We start from the raw sequence: 21,607 nt of genomic DNA on the forward strand, positions 1-21,607 counted from the left end.
GTTCTCTTTTTTAAAAATATGCATAAATCTGTTCTAATATTGCAAATAGCTCATTCACAAGCTCTATCCCAAATGACCTATGAAATCCAGTCAGTTGATGGCTGACGCTGCAGAAAATTTGCACAAATGCTTAAAAAGTTTACTCAGATGGAAGTTATACTGCAGTTCAAATATCAGGTGACATTTTATAGTACAAAAGAGCTATTGAACACCATTACTGGCTACACAGGTAAGTCAGGCTGTTATGAAAGGTATGGCCATTCACAATTCCAAGAAGTTGCTCCTTGCCAATTAGCTATCCCCAGAAACTTTCTACGATGCCACCCTACCTTCCCACATTTCCCTTACTTTTGCCCAGGCAGTTGAGCATATTTCCAATAAAACACAGGGGTGTAATCACATACTATTTTTATTTTCTAACATCTCTGGGGCCAAAGTCATCCATAAAAATAAGACTATGCTAAATAATGGTTCTCGCTTTGTAGTATGCTAGTTATCGTTTTATTATTTATAATATGATTTTTCAAAGGCTGGTGGGTGCAAAGGGAATATCCTGAAGCATATGTGATGCAAAACTGCATTACAATTTTCCGTAAGAACGATGAATTTTCAGATCAGTTCTGGTTTGTCTGTAACTCAAGAAATGAAAATGAGAATGAAAAGTAATAACAAACAGATGCTACAGCAGCAACCTCACCACCAATAAAAACTCAACAACTATAGAATTGTTTTGTGTTAATTTAATCATACAAATATTCATTTATACATTAAGGAAAAAGCGTCTTTGTTTTTCCCACAATGTGCTATTACAGGATTCTTCCCAGACTCAATGAAGCAACACACCATCCTGCTCTACACATGCACTCCCCCCAGAGAGAATAAAGACAGGCTGCAGAATCAATCATTCACACAAGAGGGGGGAAAAAAGGAAACCTGGACATGGGACAGCGTGCATTTCCTATCCCAGTGAACTTCAACTATATTTTCCCTAGAAAGTTTCAAGACAGGATTCATTTGCAACAGGGAAGGATAAGTAGTACACACTTCCAAATCTTTGGGTCCACCTTACTTTGCACTTATTATTTTCTCCATATAATGGCAATAACCCAGGCCAGTCTGTTGGTACAAGCTTGACACCCCACCCAGTGGCCAGAGCTTATTTTCTATCAGAGGGCTTTGTCCAATTTTCCAGTGAAGAGTCTGGGTGCTTTCCATTCCAGGCTGGAGTCATATTTCCAGGTACAGAAGTTGGTTACCAACATATTCAAATTCAATAGTTTGGGCTATGGTTAAGCTTGCATTTTAAAAAAATTTAAATTTGAAAACAACTTACTACATTATAATTACTGGCATTTATTCTTTGCAGGAATTATCATAATTTCTTCTAATCACACAAGAGAAATGAAGTACAAGTGAACACAGACATGGATCAAGCAGGCTCAAGCTTCCTTCATGACCAAATACTATTATCACTTCAGTAGAAGGGCATTAACAACTATTTCATTAACGTTCTTCTACAGATGCTATAGGAAATAAGGATATGTATATATACACTGTAACATTTGAAGAAGATGGGTTTGTTTTCGTTAACATTCTGAGAGCCCTTACAACTTTCAAATGTATACTGATTGCACTCTAAACACTCATGGCAACTTCAAATTTGACAGTGTGCAGAGATAAACTGAAAACTGTACAGGAGCGGTGTCTGGAGTGAGGTTGACATGAAAATCTTCAATCCTATCACATTTTCCTGATAAGAGATCTCTGCCGTTATTGCATATCATGCAGCATGTCTACAAGAACAGCTTTCTTATGTTACTGAATTATCATTTTTTGCACTTTTTTAGTTCCTGCTGCCATGCAATTGTTAAAAGCTACAGCCCATTCATTCACCGGGAATGGAAAAATGCCACACTGCATAAACTTTCCCTGTTGGTTCTGGGATATAAGTATTACATAGTTCTGAAAACAAGCCTTGATGCCAAGATAGATATATGTTCTTAACAGTTCAAACATGAAAGTGCTGCTTCCAACCTAATCAACATGATTTTGTCATACGCCCAAAATCATCATAAGGGGCTTTATAACTCAGGAATTATACTCTGAGCCCTAAGATCTTACTATCTGATAAATCAGACGGGGAAACCAAAGGAAGAATAGTAAACAATTTAAACATCTTCTCATTGCCATTCCTAAAAGGGCTGTCCCCTTATACAAAATATTCACAGATTTAATTTCATAGCTGAAGGAAATTCATCCCTAAAGAGGAAAACAATCTTAGAAACTCAAAAGTAGGGTATACTGTAACTCATTACTGCTGCTGGCTTTTGCATTTTCTATAGCAGAGATTTGTTCAATTTGTATAAGTCACTAGCACTTGAGAAAAGAGAAAATATTTGAAATTACCAAAGTGAAAAGGTCACCAACAGTAAGCTGTTGGCTGGCAATTATCAATTTTCCTTCTGCACACTGTTAAAAATGATACACAATTTTTACAATAAAAGCTGGATGTTTATGTGGGTGAAATATGTGGGTAACTCTTTTAAACAAAAAGCTTTTTTTTTAAATTAGGTTAACGACTACTTATTTTAAGATTTCCCTCATTGCTGCCAAAGAACATACTCACTCATTTGCATACACACATATATTCTATCTGGTCACTCAATCTTTTGCTGGCCTATCTAGAAAGGTGCTTGCCTACATCAAGGGAGAAATTAAAACAAAACAGGAGTAATGCTGTACATAATCAGTTTATACATCTTTTTTTGAATTTGGAAAATATATTGCTTGAAGTGATTTAAGATAAATATTTAGAAATCCATGTTAGAAAAATGGCTGAGGAGTAATGAAAAATACCTTTCAGTACCAATACTCCATCCTTTACCTTTTCAAGGTAAGGTGCTTTTTATTTTTGCATTAATATCTCCCAGTGTTTATGGCTGATAAATAAAATTAGGTGTCAAGAAAAAAATATCCCTCAAATGAGCAAACAATCTTTGATGGCTAACCGGTCCTAGGAAAATTGCATCTCTCAATACCTGCTTCTTCAGATCTCAGTCAGTCAGACTCTGCAGGAGCTATCTATATGATCTGGCAGGAACTTTATGGTCAAGAGTATCATACATTTAAACGGCTCTTTACATCAGCCTATGAGAAGTTAATTTAGAAGATAATACTTAGAGTCCAGCAATAGTCTCTATTACATCCTCATCAGAATATGTTTCGACATTATTCCCTCAAACACAAAATAGGCAGTTTGGTCTTTTGAGTGAAATCAAAGAAAGGGGGTATTGCATATTTTTCTCTCTTTGGCAGATGGCTGCTAGTTCAAGTTTCTGAATTACACAGATTCCCCGCCCACTTTTCAAAGTCTTGCACTGATGCAAACCCCAAGAATTTCAAGAGACCGTGCTCTGTTAACTGGACAGCTTGGCCTCAGTTATATATGGCTATCATTCTCCATGGATTGCACATAGGCAGACTTCAAGCAACACTAGCTTTTCATATACAAACTAGAAAACCAAGGTTTAAAGTAGAGATTTGATAAAATAAATTACTTGAATGGCAGCTGCTGATTCCTTCTCCTACATATCCTAAGGTACTCAGTCACTTTCAACAGAGGGAAAAAAATCAATTATCTCTCTACAGAAAAGAAGATGTGATACTCCTACACCTAAAAATGCCAGGAAACAGTAATAAGATGTGCTCTAATATTCTAGAAATCAAAATTCTTCTTGGCACAAAATGGACATAGACATACAGATGTTTCAACAACAGCCCCAGCATATTTAAGAAAATGAGAATATGGCAATTTTCTAAACTATTCAGGAAAAACTTTTAAAATCTAGCATGAGCAGGTACGTACTCAAATCTCCACTGTCATCATACTCCTTTCTACTTTTTCATCTATCTGTGAATGGTGAAACTGGACTTGAACAACTTTATTAAATGGAAAAGAACAAGTAGATGACTATTGCATAGTGCCAACAGCAAATTAAAAAGCAACTAAAAAAAACATTAAAATTCATGGACCTGGTTATGAATCCAGCTAGAAATTAATATCACCTGACATACAAATAGCAGCTGCACCAACCAAGAAAATGCTAAGCAAAACATCTATTTCATAGCAAGCATATCTCTATAAAAATGCACGCTGTCCCTTTTAAAAGTTGTGGGAAAAAATAACATTTGCTCAGTCTACAACTGCTCTGTAGGCAAAATAACTTCTTTTAAAAAGAGATGGCTTCTCCATTTTAATCTTTTTAAAAAATTTCTTTTAGGCTACCTAATTAACTGTGACAATAACTTCTAAACAAAACATTGGTGTATTTTTCTCTCTCATAGCACTGAACAGCACTCCTGAAATTCAGCATTCACACATGCATACTTTAGGTTTTTTTTTCTGGAAACAACTAGTCTTAAGTTATTGTTTGTTTTCTTCTTATCCCAGGATATGGAGAGTAAGAAGGGAGTTCGTGATGTATCTTCTATGAGCCACAAGAACTTCCCATCTCTCCAATGTCCGTTCTTTGTCAAATTATCTTCTTGACGATACCCGTTTTTGTTTTTAAGACTGTCCAAAGGGATAAGGACCATGAAAACCCTGGAAAAGAACAAGAAAAAAATTAATTTCAGTTTGGGGAATATATTAAGCAAAATCTATTTCATTATGTTTGAAAAATCAAATCTTAAACTTTAAAAGTCTTCTGCAACTATGCTAATTTACTCTTCACATTTCTATGTAGCTGTTTAATCCAGATTTCTGCAACTAAACATGTTAGCACCAAAATTCCCAGAAAATATGTCCCTTGTTTAGTTATTTTATTCACATTTCGATAATAAATTCTAAAATTGACAAAATATTTATTGCTATCATTTCTTTTCTAATCATAATAATCTGGTATAGTGGTCCACATATATAGCCAAATCATCTGTTGAATCACACTTCAGATTTAGAATGTTTACTATTTACATGCTTCTGAAAATCAATACTTTGTATTCATAATCTCAAAACAGTCTTAAGTTTTTAATCATTTACACTTTTAAAGCTGTTCACCTATGTTATTTATGCTTTATGGCACTAAAATATTGGTATAAAAACCAATATTTTTATAAAAACTGTCTTTATTTCAAAAGCTGCATAAAACACAGATTAGTTTTATTTGCAATAAAACAGTTTCCTTTGATATAAGTCAAAACAAAAATATTTGCTGGAAGATAAATCCTGCAGAATGTTGTTAGGCTGACCAGTAGCTACAAATGAGTAAAACTGCACAGATTTGTCTCAGTATGCCACAATTTTCTGTCCAGGATCTTTTTAACATCAGCCATTAATAATCTGATATATCATGATGTCAAAATTGTTTACTAACTTTCCTCTAATAGAATTATATATATTTAATGTTTAGCTCACTCTTGCAGGAAACTAAATTAAAAACATTATTTTTAATTATTGGTTCCACAATCAATTTTTAATAAGGTGCCAACAGATCAGTGTTGGCTCTTAGAAACCACACTGATATATTTTGTCTATGACAATCTGTCCATAACCTGGTCTTTCAGGTCTTAGGATCAAATTTAGGGGACATATAATACTGAATATTTCAAATCTTCAAAGCTTTCAGATGATCAAATGCTGAGAATGTATCTCTTTCCTGGCAATATGCTAATAATACCGAAAGTTTCTTTTTAAAAAAAAAGGGGGGGGGGAGGGCTACAGGACTTTTCTTTAACTATGATTTAATTCTTTAAAGAAATATGTTTTAATTACTTAAATGTTCAAACAACATGTAATATAACATGTTAGAAAAATACAATACAATAAACTATAACATACATATAAAAACAATTATAAGAAAAATAGTGGCAGGCTGCTATCCATATTGTTAAGAGCCATACATCTGTTTTAATGGCAGCACCTGTGTATCTTACAAGTTGCTGAACAAAGTAGGATACCTGTTCACAAACAATAAGGTGAGAAAAAACCATCTGCTTTTTGTTAAAGGCAAAAGAAAATTTACTCAATGCCTGTTCTACCTGCCTTCAAGTAAGCTTTTAAACCATAGCTCTCCCTTTGGGCCTTGGGTTGGAGGCTGGCAGGCTCCTTTAGGTTGGGGGTTATATGGCAGCTTTTAAAAATGTTTTCTCAGGGCAATTGAAACTTTTCTCCCTGCTTTTAATTTGCAAAGTTATCAAGAGCTATTTTTTGAGTTGGGCAGCCTAGAAATTGGATGGATGGTGGATGGATGGATAGACACTAGACAAAAACAACTTCACCAATTTGTCACATGACAACTTATTTTGGGAATGGCCATATCTTTCATGGTAAGTAACCTGTGAATAAGCAAGCCGTCCCTTCAGCAGAAAATTTGTTAGAGTGCCTTCAGCTTCCTCTCAAAAGTCTAAATGTGCTCATTATAAAAATGTTTTGACTATCTTTATATTTTAATAAATTGTAAAATAGCATAAATAGTAGGATAAATAAGACAATGGTTGCCAAAACATAATAATAAGTGAATTCATTCTTTATAGGAAATAAAGATTCAGTTGTATCTATTTACAATGAGTCAGCAGGCCTTCAGCATGATGCATCTACAGCCCACCTGATTTGCAGAGCACCTGAATATGGAGGGTGGAAGTGATCCAGAACACTGTTATGATTAAAGTATTGGAAACGGATTGGGAAAATTCCTGTTCAATGCTACTTGCAACTACAGGGACTGGTACTCTCTTTCATCCCGATTCGTTTCACAGGTTGTAAGATAAGGATAAAATGAAGCAAAATGTTAATTCAATTCATACTGAATTCCTTGAGCAAGGGTAGAATATATTTGGAGTGCTAAATAAATGGTCTAGTAGTTAAGGCACCAGGCTAGAAACCAGGAGACTGTGAATTCTAGAACCCGTCTTAGGCATGAAAGCTGGCTGGGTGACCTGGAGCAGTTACTCTCTATCTCAGCCCCTGATGTCAGGTTTGGGCATCAGTTTCTGTCACAACTGATGGATAAGATCAACTTTATTTTGGTGGAGATTCTTCCATTTTTTATTAGTTTATCAAAATACAAAAAAGAGAAATACAAAGGAAAAAAAATAATGGGGAAATAGAGGAGGGGAAGGAAAAGAGGAAAGAAGAAAATCAATTTTCAGTTGGTCTGGGGGAAAAAACCCTGTATTTGCAGAAAAAACAGTAGGAAGGGGAAAAATAAATGAAAGGCTTTCTTAAACAGAATCCAACTACACTGATAACAAATGACATAAATACTGTTTTAAAAAACATTATTCCCTGATTTGTGTGGCATACAAATCATAATGCAAAAGCATTTTCATAATTAAAATCTGATTTATATTTATTCCAGTAATTTTCTTACTGACTCATTTTAAATATGATTTTTTTTGGTATAATCCTGTACAACTATTTTATGTTGGCTGAGAAATCAGGACTGCTGTCCAAATCAATTCAGCAATGCCTTTAGTCGAACAACTTCACATGCCAAATGTGTACATTACATTTTATTTAATAAAACAGTCGTTAGTTTTGATATTATTATTATCCAAATAAAAGAAAATTAGTTTTTCCTTTTAACTGCAAAAATTACCTTAAACACTAAAGATGAGCACAAGAATAAAAGGATTCTGAAGTAATCTCCTTTTCACATAAGATTTACAAAACACAAAGGGTGGCCTATATTGTTCTCCAAGTTCATTCAAGGAAATAGGTTAACATTTCTTGTTCAGAATCTTCAACAGAAACTAGTTCTTACCTCACATCAATCACCGGTGATACTATTAATTGGGAGATAACATTTTGGATTCTCTTATCCCACCTAGCTTCCTTTTAAATGTAATTACTACACCAAGACTTAGAAAACGTTGGAAGACCTATATTGACTCTATTTCGCTTTTGTTTGTTGTACAGTTTGAATAAATAATAGAAGAATTTTTTTTTAAAAAAAAAGACATTAGCTTTTGACGCCTGGCTGCAAAACAAAACAAAAATATCCTAACTTACAGTGATGGTAACCTCAGATAATACCATTCAATCACCTTCTTTTTGTCATCATTTCCTGGGCTGTTCCTGGTCATTGCTTCTCTAAACTACCTTGGGCTTTCTTTTGAATCACTTATGTAAACTGAACATAAATGAACAGAGCATTTTGTACTGTATTTTGTTCAATGTTCACTATACAAATATAATGCAATAACCCAAATCTCTTCCCTATAATTCATTGGCTCATTTTGCTTGAACTCTTCTATATATGTTTCTTTTCTTTAAAAAAAAGATACTATACTTCTAGTTTGAACTTCTTTAGAACACAGAAAGAAGAGGAAAACGAAATACTATTTTATATATCTTTTCTGCATGTATTACTATCATAAAAGTATTTATCTTTATCTAAATATAAATAATCTAATAGTTGCCTCCAGAGGAACTTCCTCGGTTTTAACATTTTCTATTAACATTCAGTTTTCATGCAAACCATACTGAAATGGCATGAAACATATTTATTGTTTATATGGATTGATTTCATTTTTTTAAATATTACACTCACTTTGCTAAACAAGCTCTTCTTAAACTCTTCTTAAATCACAAACTTAACAAGCCAAAATTATTGCTGAAAAATTGGTGGTAGGACAAGCAGAACAACTAATTACGTAATACTAAGCTATTTTGGCTTAAGTGTCTCCCTGGGAAAAACACAAGAATATTCTTTGTGCATAGCATAATTTTGGGGCAATGTTAAAGAATACATGCATACATTTAATATATTATAATTGTTTGAATTATGTATATATATGCTACTTGTACAGGAATAAAATCTATGTGGGTTTTCCAAATATACAGTACATAAATTAATGGAAATCTGTTCTATTCCAAAATGAGTAAACTCCCCCAGTCTGCTGTTGCTCAAGCTAATGAACTAAATTATGTACCTAGATTGTCTGCCATATCAGCCAGATAGTTGATTTTAAAAAATCATAACTATGATATGATCCATAGAAATATACACAAGAATTCTCTCCCAATTGTGAACAGGCATATTTTTAAATTCCATTATCAAAACGAACACACGCTTACCAATTGCTTTAAAAAATAATTAGAAAACGTCTTAAGACTTTGGGGTATTTTGTGACTAGCAAATGCCCTTTCTCAATTCCTTACTGGCACGGGGCCAATCACTCTCTCAGTGTAAGTACCTCACAGGGTTGTTGGGTTGTTATAAAAGTAAAATTGGAAAAGTCTTAAAGTTGTAGAAGAAAGGCATAACACAAATATGATAAAATAAAAATATATTTGGAAAGCAGTTATGTTAAGTGATAGTAATCAGTTCAAAACAATTAGTATGTAAAATGACCAATTGCAAACTGCTTTATGTATAAATTTAAATACATGAAGTGCAGATCCAATGCTACACTGGAAAAAAATTGGTTTATGCCCTTTGTATTTGCATCTTCCTCATATTTCTCAACTTTTACTTCCTCAGAAACAATATGAGACTGGATAGAAATGGATTACCCACCAGGAGTGTTGATATATTACTCACTCTCTCTAAGTGACACAAGTATTAAAAGCAATGGGCTACTCTGTATATCCTAATATAATTCTATAGTCAACCATCCCTATTCCCAGCCCCACACAATTATGTTTATTGTAATTGGCTTCATTTGCTTGGCCTGATACTTTAAACATATATGTATAAACAGAATGAACATTTTCCATAAAATAAGAGATGACCTATTTAGAAAGAACCTGAATTCTAATCATTTGTTTTCATTTTTGGAATGAAAGTGTGCATTTAGAAATTTAGCATTAGCTACGGTAAATATATAAGTCCTCGACTTATGAAAGTAGGAGCCTACCCATTACAGTTTCAAGAGGTGATGGCTGTTAAGTAAGAGTCTCTCACCTAATGGCCCCCACAACCTCTGCTCACACTGATGCTTCTGTAAAACAAATGTGTGGGTCATTAAGTGGAGCACAAGGTGCCTTGGGATGGGAGAGGCTCTGGGAGACCTGTGCTCTTCTTCCCACCAGAGATCCTCCCAGTCCTTGGGCCTGCTTTCCCCCTACCAGGTCTTCACAGGTCTTTTCCCGTCCACACTGCAGGTCCCTACAAGCATTCCCCACAATGGTTCTCCCAAGCCTTCCTCCGCCTCACCAGGGACATGCAAGGCTTGGATCTCCTCCCTACCCTGTCACCTGTTGCACATTTATTTTTTGAAGATTCCAGAGCTCTGGAGCTTTCTGCCACACTATGCAGACTGCATTATGGCAGCAAAAGGATTAGTTATCTCTGGGCCATGTGGCAGCCTCCCAGAAGCGGATGTCATTTCAATACAACCACAAGGAATTGTGGGCATGCTGAAAATGACAACCACTTCTGAGACATAGCCACACAGCTCAGCCACCCTCTCCTTCCCCAACATGAGGTCTGGACATCATCAAAAGGTAAGTGTGCAATGGGTGATGGGGTAAAGGAACAGGCCCAATGCCTGTGGGGACCTGGCAGGATGGATTGGAGAGAGAAAGGTGGGGGTACTGAAACATCTCTGTAGCTTGTCGTAAGAGCGAGTGACTGAGGTTTGAAATAGGAATTGTAAGTACCATAGCTTCTGGGGAGTGGCATCTTTGAATGGCCACCAAGTGATCAGTTTTTAAGCAAGGACTATCCGTAAGGTTCCTTTAAAGAAAAGAAAATGATGAGGCAAACCAGATCCTACAAACATGGAAAGACCTAGTGTTTTGTGTACGGTATATGGTTTTTTAAAAAAAAGAATTGCTAGTGCCTCTACTCCTGCACAAGTAGGCTCATCCTTTAGCCCATCTGTTTCACAAAAATGGTTTACCAGTCCTGTACCACAAAGATGTTATTATTTTACTATATAATAGTGTGTGTGCGTGTGTGTGTGCATATGTATATGTATGTATGTTTGTTAAGATCTTCCATATAGGAAAACATTTAATTTGATGCTCAAAATCAATGCAATATGAATTTAATGTTCTTTGAATAAATACATCTTTTAGTAATGATGTTATCCAAGAATTTAACTAACTGAATACACTGTAACTGACATAATTGGCTTAATTACACAATTTATGAGCAGTCTTTAAAAAGCTGATATTATTGCTGAGGAAAAAAAATGCAAATAAAGCATCTGTTTAATTTTTAAATATTATTTCTACAATCTCATGTTAATATTAAAAGGCTCATTTTTTCCTCAAACACTTGAACAGAGTAGACAAATGCCCCATATGATTCAGTGAATTAGAACTGAGTTGTCCGTCCATCATATACAAATGAGAAACAGTTTGATTTTGTGGTTAAGGCACCTAGCTAGAAACTAGGAGACCATGAGTTCTTAGGCACAAAGCCAGCTGGATAACTTTGGGCAATTCACTCTCTTTCAGCCTTAGGAAGAAGGCAACCGCAAACCGCTTCTAAAAACCTTGCAAAGAAAACTGCAGGGTCCTGGCAGTCCCTGGGAATCAAGGCTGATTTGAAGGCTCACATGCGAGCAAGAACAAAAGTATAAATTTGCTCACACCAGGTAGCAGCACCTAACTGACCTTGTCCAACTATGGAAAATGTAACCAGGGTGGTTCTCGGTTAGTATTTTGGTAGACCACAAGAATATCCCAAGCAAGACCAGAAAGTTGAAAAACATTCCAGAAGGAAATGCCAAGTTACTTATGTCCGAAGAGTCCCCAGGAATTGAGATTGATTCAAGGGACACTTTATACATTATACATGCAAACAATTTTTGCCTCTATCACCTACACTTTGTTTTCAGTTAGGTTTGCAAAGAAAGTTACCTATTCTTTACCAAGAATATAATGCATATTATTAAAAATGCAAAAATTGGTATTAACATTTATAAAAAAAAATATATTGCTTTTTTGATTATTAAAATTATATTTAGCATAATATCCACTAAGCTAATAGGGATGCTCATAATAGTCTATCCTCCAGCAATTTGTATGATTAAAAGAAATCAGCGCTTCTATTTGCCATATCTTGGTCAAAATGCAAATTTATTGTAGGATTTACTTTTTATAATACTTTCTCTCAATGAAATATATATATCTAAATATATATAATCTAAATCAATCATCTATAGAAGATCCCATCATGTAGAATTTGCTCCAGTGTTTAGTTTGTATATTGATTGACTTTTTCTTCCAGTATTCTGAGACAATTGATTAGAACAATTATTGTTAAGCATTTCATTTATTTATTGCTTGATTTCAATCATACACCACACTAAATGCTTTCAGCAACAAATTTTCAACTACATATACCCATGCTATGCGTTTCATAATTCAACTCATTCATTATAGAAGTATTTTCATTAAAATAATGAAAAATAAACTGCCTTTCTCATATTTGTATATTTCTCAGTGACATGATATAAATAGCAAGAATCTGGCCTGTACAGTCCCTGGCTGATATAAGGCTATGCTATACTCCCTACATGTATAGAACATTACAATCAGAATTCTGCCAAACAGTTTTGAGGCAAAAATAATTTCCCTACAGTTTTGGCAAACTTTCCATTAACAGGGGGTAACAATATCAACATTTTCCAACAATTAAGCTCCAATGCTATCTTCACGCACATTAAATAAATTACAGTCATTTCACAATCTATCTATCCCATTACTGAACATTTCTCCAGTTACATCATCTATACCTACAACGTTATCATTTTGAACCTTATCTATTTATGATTTCATTTTCATCATTTTTTTCTAGAGCACTAAAGTTTTATTGCATTCATTTCAACTTTTTTTGATAGATCTCTAAATACTTTCTTCAGCATTCTCTCACCTGTTTCATATCAAATTATTATCACTTTCATTTTTTATTCCATTTAGTCTACTAAAGGATTTGAGTAGAAAGCCCTACTCAAAAGCTCTCTTACTTGCATCAAAATTATTCTGCATTATTCTGCCTCTCAATCATTTGTGTCTTAAATATTATATCTTTATCTCAACTTCATTTTTTTTGTAATATTTATTTTCTGTTGGATTTTGTTCACCATTAAAGTCTGTTTAACCAAGGAATCTTTGTCATATTTTTCATTAACATAAACTCCACATAGTTCTATGGTAATATGAATCACAATTCTTTTAACTCTTCCAATCTGTTGACATTTTCCCTTTCATTACATACATATTTCAGGTAGGTTAATCTAGCTTTTAATATGGCAGTAATCCTATTTCTACTTTTGATTGTTTTTTTTTTCTTCATTTTTACGTTTTTTTCTTGTCATTTTTTTCCAAAAGCCACACTATTATGAAATGGTCTATCCAACACTAAAAATGTTTTCTCTTTCTTGTTATCAATCATTCAACCTTTTAATTAAAATTAAATGCTTTTAAATGTACAATATATTGTCATTATTGGTCATAATCACCAAGCATCCTTCTCATTCATCTTTAGGTATGAAAGGCACAAACACTTTCTGTGCTGTCTCATCTTGTTACCACTCATTCAGTTATGACATGTAACAAATGAATACTAGATTATTTTAATTCAGAACGTTATACAATTCTTCCCAAAATTTATCTCTGTTTTCCATTATTGCTGTTAACTGAAACCAAACTAATTCTGACTTTCATACTTACAACGTAGATGACACAATTCATATTTTCTGATATACATTTTATTCATAATTCAAAGTTATTTTTTCATCTTCCCTTCATAAATTCCTCTGCCCATAAGCAGACTACATTCATTCATATGTATTACTTTCGTCTCCTTTCGCTTAATTTACAGCCATTCTTTATTAATTCGTGTTCTTTTAAAATTCATGCTGGACCTTTATTTCTCTTACAAACTGTAGTCTTCTATATGATGTGGATATTTCTGCTGTGCATCATAACTTAGTCAATGAAGGCCTTCACAATAATGCTTTACAGTTAATATAGAGAATATACAAACTGGGATACCAGCTTTAGTTGTGTCAGTATCTTCTGCAAACAGGAAGGATAATATCAGGAAATTCTGGAAAAATTGGGGCAAATCTTGTATATAATCACATGCATGATACTGCTGTTTCATGCAAATTAGGATCTCTAATCAAAAGACTATCCTTGCACAGTAGCTTACTGTTGATTTTACTCCAAAACTAGGACATATACAGTGGGGCAAAAAATTATTTAGTCAGTCACCAATTGTGCAAGTTCTCCAACTTAAAAAGATGAGAGAGGCCTGTAATTGACATCATAGGTAGACCTCAACTATGAGAGACAACATGAGAAAACAAATCCAGACAATCACATTGTCTGATTTGGAAAGAATTTTTTTGCAAATTATGGTGGAAAATAAGTATTTGGTCAATATCGAAAGTTCATCTCAATACTTTGTTATATATCCTTTGTTGGCAATGACAGAGGTCAAACATTTTATGTAAGTCTTCACAAGGTTGGCACACACTGTTGCTGGTATGTTGGCCCATTCCTCCATGCAGATCTCCTCTAGAGCAGTGATGTTTTGGGGCTGTCACTGAGCAACACGGACTTTCAACTCTCTCCAAAGGTTTTCTATGGGGTTGAGATCTGGACACTGGCTAGACCACTCCAGGACCTTGAAATGCTTCTTACGAAGCCACTCCTTCATTGCCTGGGTGGTGTGTTTGGGATCATTGTCATGCTGAAAGACCCAGCCATGTTTTATCTTCAATGCCCTTGCTGATGGAAGGAGGTTTACACTCAAAATCTCACGATACATGGCCCCATTCATTCTTTCCTATACACTGATCAGTCGTCCTGGTCCCTTTACAGAGAAACAGCCCCAAAGCATGATGTTGCCATCCCCGTGCTTCACAGTAGGTATGGTGTTCTTTGGATGCAACTCAGCATTCTCTCTCCTCTAAACACGACAAATTGTGTTTCTACCAAACAGTTCTACTTTGGTTTCATCTGACCATATGACATTCTCCCTATCCTCTTCTGCATCATCCAAATGCTCCCTAGCAAACTTCAGACGGGCCCAGACATGTACTGGCTTAAGCAGGGGGACATGTCTGGCACTGCAGGATCTGAGTCCCTGGCGACGTAGTGTGTTACTGATGGTAGCCTTTGTTATGTTGGTCCCAGCTCTCTGCAGGTCATTCACTAGGTCCCCCGTATGGTTCTGGGATTTTTGCTCACCGTTCTTGTGATCATTTTGAAAATCTTGCATGGAGCCCCAGATCGAGGGAGATTATCTGTGGTCCTGTATGTCTTCCATTTTCTAATTATTGCTCCCACCGTTGATTTCTTCACACCAAGTTTCTTGCCTATTGCAGATTCAGTCTTCCCAGCCTGGTGCAGGTCTACAATTTTGTTTCTGGTGTCCTTCGATAGCTCTTTGGTCTTTACCATAGTGGAGTTTGGAGTATGACTGTTTGAGGTTGTGAACAGGTGTCTTTTATACTGCTAACAAGTTCAAACAGGTGCCATTAATACAGGTAATGAGTGGAGAACAGAGGAGCCTCATAAAGAAGTTGTTACAGGTCTGTGAGAGCCAGAAATCTTGCTTGTTTGTAGGTGACCAAATACTTATTTTCCACCATAATTTACAAAACAATTCTTTCCAAATCAGACAATGTGATTGTCTGGATTTGTTTTCTCATTTTGTCTCTCATAGTTGAGGTCTATGTATGATGTCAATTACAGGCCTCTCCCATCTTTTTAAGTGGGAGAACTTGCACAATTGGTGGCTGACTAAATACTTTTTTGCCCCACTGTATCAAGTATATTGACACATGCTCAGGATACAGTAACACAACTCAATGAGCATTTGAAGTATTTTAACTCACATTTATCATATTTATTTTGAAGTACAGGTAGTCCTTGACTTACAATAGTTCATTTAATGACCATTCAAAGTTACAATGGCACTGTCATAAGTCAAAAGTGACTTATGACCATTTTTCACACTTACAACTGTTGCAGAATCCCCACGGCCATGTGATAAATTCAAACGCTTGGAAACTGGTTCATATTTATGATGGTTGCAGTGCCCCAGAGTCATGTGATCACCTTTTGAGACCTTCTGATAAGCAAAGTCAATTGGGAAACCATGTTCAGTAAACAACCTTATTACTAACTTAACAACTGCAGTGATTCACTTAACAACTCTGGCAAGGCCACAAAATAGGGCAAAGCTCATTTAATATATGTTTTGATTAACAACAGAAATTTTGGACTCAGCTGTGGTCATAAGACGAGGACTATCTGTATTTTTAGCTTTAAGAATCTGGAATATACTACAATAGTTGTGTCTGCACTCTAAAATATACAATTTACATCCTTGAACTCACTATTCACTTATTTATCAATATATTTAACTGAATTATTTTCATCTTAAATATAATCTAGGATCATCTCCAAATGTTCTCAACCCACTCTGTTTACACATCCCAGTAAACTAATTCTACCACCCGAAGCTGCATCTTAGAGGTAGATTTGGGAACATATAAGACCCAAAGGCAAAATTTAAAAAATTAAGATGGTAGATAGCCAGACACCAGTGTTTGAAAATCCGTAAGTCATTTGACAAAAAAGAAAATTAAAATAAATCACAAATAACAGCATGACGTTTTATTTAACCCTGAACGAAGCAACTTTTTCTTTAAAAGTAAATTCACCTGTTCTCAAGTTTCTTAGGAAGTTTTCAGTGAAATTTATATTTCCCTCACATCGAATTTGTCTGACACTAACGCCTAAAATGAAATTTTTGCCTCTCCTCTTGTTCATTCATTGATTCAATGCACAGATGTTGTTCTTGTCATAATTCCAAGGTACACGTTCCGCATCATGTGACCACCGCAATATATCTTTAAATTCTTTTCCTCTTTCTTAAGCAAGCCAATCATTTTTGCTCATCCTATTTTCAAATTTAACCCAACAGACATTTATCCCCCTGCCAAGAATAACATAAAAGGCATACTGAATAGGCTTAGACTTAAGCCCATTTCTGCCAGAGATGAGTTACATGGGGAGAGGAGGGGGTGGGGAGGTGTCAAGGCCTTCATTCCTCTAGGGATCAGATGTTAATTGGTGAGGTAGGTGGAGTTGAACCAACCTCCCCACACCCTACACATCCTCCCCTCTTTTTATCACTGTGTCATCAAGATCTTTTCTGACATAGTTTCTTCTCCTTTAACATTGCAAGCTATGTATGAAATAAAAAAAATATTGTATGTAGCACTAAAACTGTAAATTGTCCAAGTTTTGATTCATTTTAAACACAAGTTGTATACAACATGTTACACTATGACAGGTTCAGTACATGCAACTTGACTATATTACACTGGGCTGAACAATTAATTCTATAACTTTCTGTATGGCAATATATGTGTTTGTGTGTTTGTGTGTGTGTGTGTTACAGTTACCAAAGGGTGAACTAAAACATTTAAAATAAAAAATTACAGTTCAATAAAAAAATCAAAGATTATGTTGTTCTTGTCATAAAAGCATTAAACAACTATTTATCACTTACTTTTCCAAATCTAAATGCATAACTTTGTTTTAATTATTTTGCAGATCTCTAATTTTAAGCGTAGTCTTAAAAAATTAGTTTTCTTGTTTTCGCACTGTCAAATCCAACATGCATTATCCATTTTTTTAAGTTTAAAGCATTTTAGCACAATCATGTTTAAACCTGTTTTTAATTCAGAAGACCTTGCAATATAAACAGTAGGATTCAGTACAACAGTACACCATTACAACCGGATGTAACAAGGAGAAGCTACTGTCTGAAGGAAGGACTGACATAATACAGGGCATTGACTCATTGCCTTCCCATCTCTTGTATCCCCAGGGCACCTACCTTACTGTATGTCACTACTGATAAGTTGTTTGAGTGACTGCTGGGGGAGAGATTTACAGAGTTTTGTGACAGTTCAGTCTGATCTTGTTCAATTTGGTCAGGAGCAGGCCCCCACGTGTTTTTGCTGATTGTGTCTAGCTCGGAACCCCCAGGGTCTTTTAAGTTGTTTTCATCTGGTTGCCTGTTCTTCTGTGGAGAGGCGAACGGGTTAAAGTTTCCTTCTACCTTACGATGTGGTTGCGTGTTGAACTCTGTTTCAAAAGATGATAGCTGCTGCGTTACTCCTAAAAGTCCTCCAACTTCCACACTAAGGATCACCCAGATGATGTCTACGAAAAAAGATCTCAGATAAGTACACGTTATAGCTTATGTATCACTTTACCTTATTGTTTTTCAAGTTAGTATGCTGCTTAGAACTATGTATATGCAATAAAATGAGCAAGTACAATCTCACTGATCAAAAACAATCAAGACTCAATTTCCCTCATACTGAAGTCATTACAAAAGATACTTTTTTTTAACATTCTGAGACTTGAAAGTTATATACTGACACCTGCTGGTAACTGTAATATTTACTCAAGTACCTTCATAATATAATACACGTATTGTAAAACCAATTAATAATGCTGTTGTCATATTTCATTTAGAACAGCAAAATCTGGAAGCAAATATTAATTTTATATCAATAAGCAATACAAATAAAATGAGAAGTCAGTTTTATGAATCGCGCCTGCAAAAGAACACAATGTGAAGTGTTCTTATTCAGTAATTTTCAAAATATATTCATTTCCTCCTACATGGGTTTTCCATATTTTTCCTTCAAAGGTCAGCCTGAACTATGTGCATTAACAATCTTCCAAAGAAAAGTCAATTTAGTAAAAATGTTAATTTTTAATAACAATAAACAAAAATTGCACTGTCATATTATTTATATAAATCAGGCTAAAAATAGGGAGACTGTGAGTTCTAATCCCATTTTAGGCAATTAAAAGTAATTTTTGGTGTCACTTTTGCCCCAAAGCAAAACAGTGTAGAAGAATGTAATTCTATAAACAATTACTCTTAAATTGTTGCCTCCTTGAAACTGCTTTCTTCATTCGTTTCAATAAGTTCCACTTATCAAATGTATATGGCCACCCATCTTATACAAGGTGACACTGGGCTGTGTACAATGAACAATTAAAACATATTATAAAACCATCTGAGCTCTGTTCCTGTACTTTCTGCACATGAAGGGGAGCTGCCTGCCCTTCTTCAGGATGCAATTCTTTTGCACCATTCACTTAACATCCCATGCATTTACTTAATGACCACAACTGGGAGAGATGGCAGTCATTGAATAAAGTTAGCATGTGGGTGTTTTCTTAATGACTGCTTCACTCAACATCCCAATTGTGGGATGTTGAGTGAAGTAATTACTCAACTATGTATTTTCATAGTAAAAGTAGACCATTTTAGTAGGACACCGTATGTTAAAAAAAGGATGTTAACTCTGACATGTCAATCGCTTACTCAGAATGACTGTAGCTAAGATTAGTTAGACATGAGCCAGAAGTCTTAGCAGCACTAATACTTCTTCAAACTCTGCTAATAAAAATCATAAATGAAAAAATAGTACTTACCTCCATAATAAAGTCCTGTAGCAGTGCACATCCGCCACTGTCCTTGATACATTCCTGCAGTACTGGGACTGCACATCTGAACGCTGACATCTGTAATCTCCTGGGGTTCCAATGACTGGACCATCACCATGTTCACATGGCCAAACTGATCTCCCCCAACATATTTGAGACAAACTCCTGGTGGCCATGCTTCTGTCCCTATGTTTAGCAAACGTAGCATTAAACCATTGGTCATTCAGTACAATCATGAAAAAAATATAAGCATAAGCATCTGATTACATATTTTCCATTATATGTGCATCATTTCGTTATATAATCAAGGAAAATTAATAACTGCCAGGTAAAAGACTGATCATTTTGCACAGTTCCATTGTTCAGGATGGAAATGCACCTCTGACACAAGACTGATCCCCATTCTTATTATAAACTGAATAAAAACATACCAATATATTGAAAATGAAATACTCCTGATACAAGAAACAAGATTTCTTTGACATGAAAAGTGCATAACTAAAATTAATTACATTCAATCAGTTAATTAATTAAAAGTAACACACTATACTTAATGTAGTGGCCAGGTTTGCAAAACGTTGGGTCAACATTCTTGTTATTCAAAATATTTTCAAGGGACAAGTTCACAAATAACTAATACAGCAGTATCCACTGAACTTGCAATGATATTCTGACCCTATCAACTTAAAAATAAATACTTCTTAAACTAAAATTAAGAATAGTTTGTTAAAGTCGTAAAAAATATCCGTAATACATGTAAAGGTTTGTTTCAATAACATATGCAATACCAATGGTCTTCAACTTATTGATAATACAAAACAAATGGGGTGGATTTAAAATACAAAAAAGATAGAAACAGTATAGGAATCCTATATCAAGATATTAACTTTCTTCATGGAAAAATACATCTTCAAATAACCTATTTTGGCAATATAATTTAGGCACAAAAATAAGGCTAATGGTGCTCCGGAGGGCCCACCCGCCCGCCCACTCTCCTTATCTCTATTTGAGCCAATTGGGGCATTTGCGCACGCGCATGGAGCATACAACACCTGTACTGGTTGCACCGGGATCCGGAACCTACCACTTTTATATTTGCAGATTTATGTTATGTTATGTTGTGTTGTGTTGTCCTGTGCTGTACTATGGCATGTTCCTGTGGTTTTCTTGGCAAGATTTCAGAAGTGGTTTGCCATTACTTCCTTTCTCAGTTTAAAGAATCCATCTGTCAGATGGCAGTTTAACCTTCTCTTAAACATATTTAATAAAGAGAAACACACTACCTCCCTAGATTTCCCAGAATCTGTTTTTCTATAAGACATGGGTGTCAAACTCATGGTGTCATGTTGCTGTCACATGATGTATCATGATGTTTTTTCCCTTCATGGAGTTGGCGTGGGTGTAGCCTGCACATGACACATGTGGCCTGCAGGCTGCCAGTTTTACACCCTTGCTATAAGCCATTTTAATGTATTATGTTTACATGTAAATATCAAAAGAATAAAACTTACATAGTTTGGAGAAACACGTAGTCATTTACTGTAGACCAGTCATTTAACAACAGTTTGGAGTTATGATGCCTCAGATAGGTAAGCACTTCCGGTTGTTCCAAAATGTCACAAATATCCCCCCCCCCCCCCAATCACATAACTGCATTTTGGACACTTGGCAACCAGTCATATTTACCACTGGTTGCAGCATCCCATGGTCACATGACCCCAATTTGCAATATTTTTTTTTGCTAACGTCTAGTGGGTTTTGCTCATTTTCAGAAAAACTATTTGGGAGAAGGGTTCGCATTTATGACCATGTGATTCATTCAACAATCATGATAAAAATGGTTATAAAATCAGGTCCAGTCATGAGGGTGCCACAACTTATTATTGTCAATTTAGAGCTGTTACTATAAAGTTAATATTGTATATCATTTAAGGATAGCAACATACTTTATTTAAAGTTGGATATATTTTGTAATACAATTGTCTTCTACAACATTCATGTATATAATAAACTCATACATAGATTCAGCAGTTCAAGTTATATCCTGTCACTGCAATATCTGTCAGCACAGTTATTTCTCTTGCATCAGATGTAATTTTTCTCAGATAATCATATCCCTAAAGGCTAGTACATCTCATCTCATTTAACCTCTTC

The 21,607-nt window shown here is 35.1% G+C and overlaps 1 protein-coding gene across 3 annotated transcripts in view; it reads right to left on the reverse strand.

Moving 5' to 3' along the window:
* Nucleotides 1–725: 725 nt before the first annotated feature.
* Nucleotides 726–21,607, reverse strand: part of ILRUN (inflammation and lipid regulator with UBA-like and NBR1-like domains) — a 44,890-nt gene continuing 24,008 nt past the window's right edge. Inside the window, exons 3-5 of one of the 3 annotated variants that reach the window (XM_087719938.1) lie at nucleotides 19,442–19,639; nucleotides 18,045–18,148; nucleotides 726–4,603 (exon numbers count right to left, since the gene is read on the reverse strand). In XM_087719938.1, the coding sequence (XP_087576064.1) occupies nucleotides 4,568–4,603; nucleotides 18,045–18,148; nucleotides 19,442–19,639 (338 nt within the window). In that variant the 3' untranslated portion in view covers nucleotides 726–4,567. Of the gene's footprint in view, nucleotides 4,604–17,639; nucleotides 18,149–19,441; nucleotides 19,640–21,607 lie in introns of those variants that run through there. The other 2 variants (XM_014051754.2, XM_014051753.2) reach the window with 2 other exon arrangements.

This window comes from Thamnophis sirtalis, unplaced genomic scaffold, assembly GCF_051295495.1.
Source record: "Thamnophis sirtalis isolate CommonGarterSnake01/CBP01778 unplaced genomic scaffold, rThaSir2_p1.2 scaffold_7, whole genome shotgun sequence".
NCBI classification, from domain to species: domain Eukaryota; kingdom Metazoa; phylum Chordata; class Lepidosauria; order Squamata; family Natricidae; genus Thamnophis; species Thamnophis sirtalis.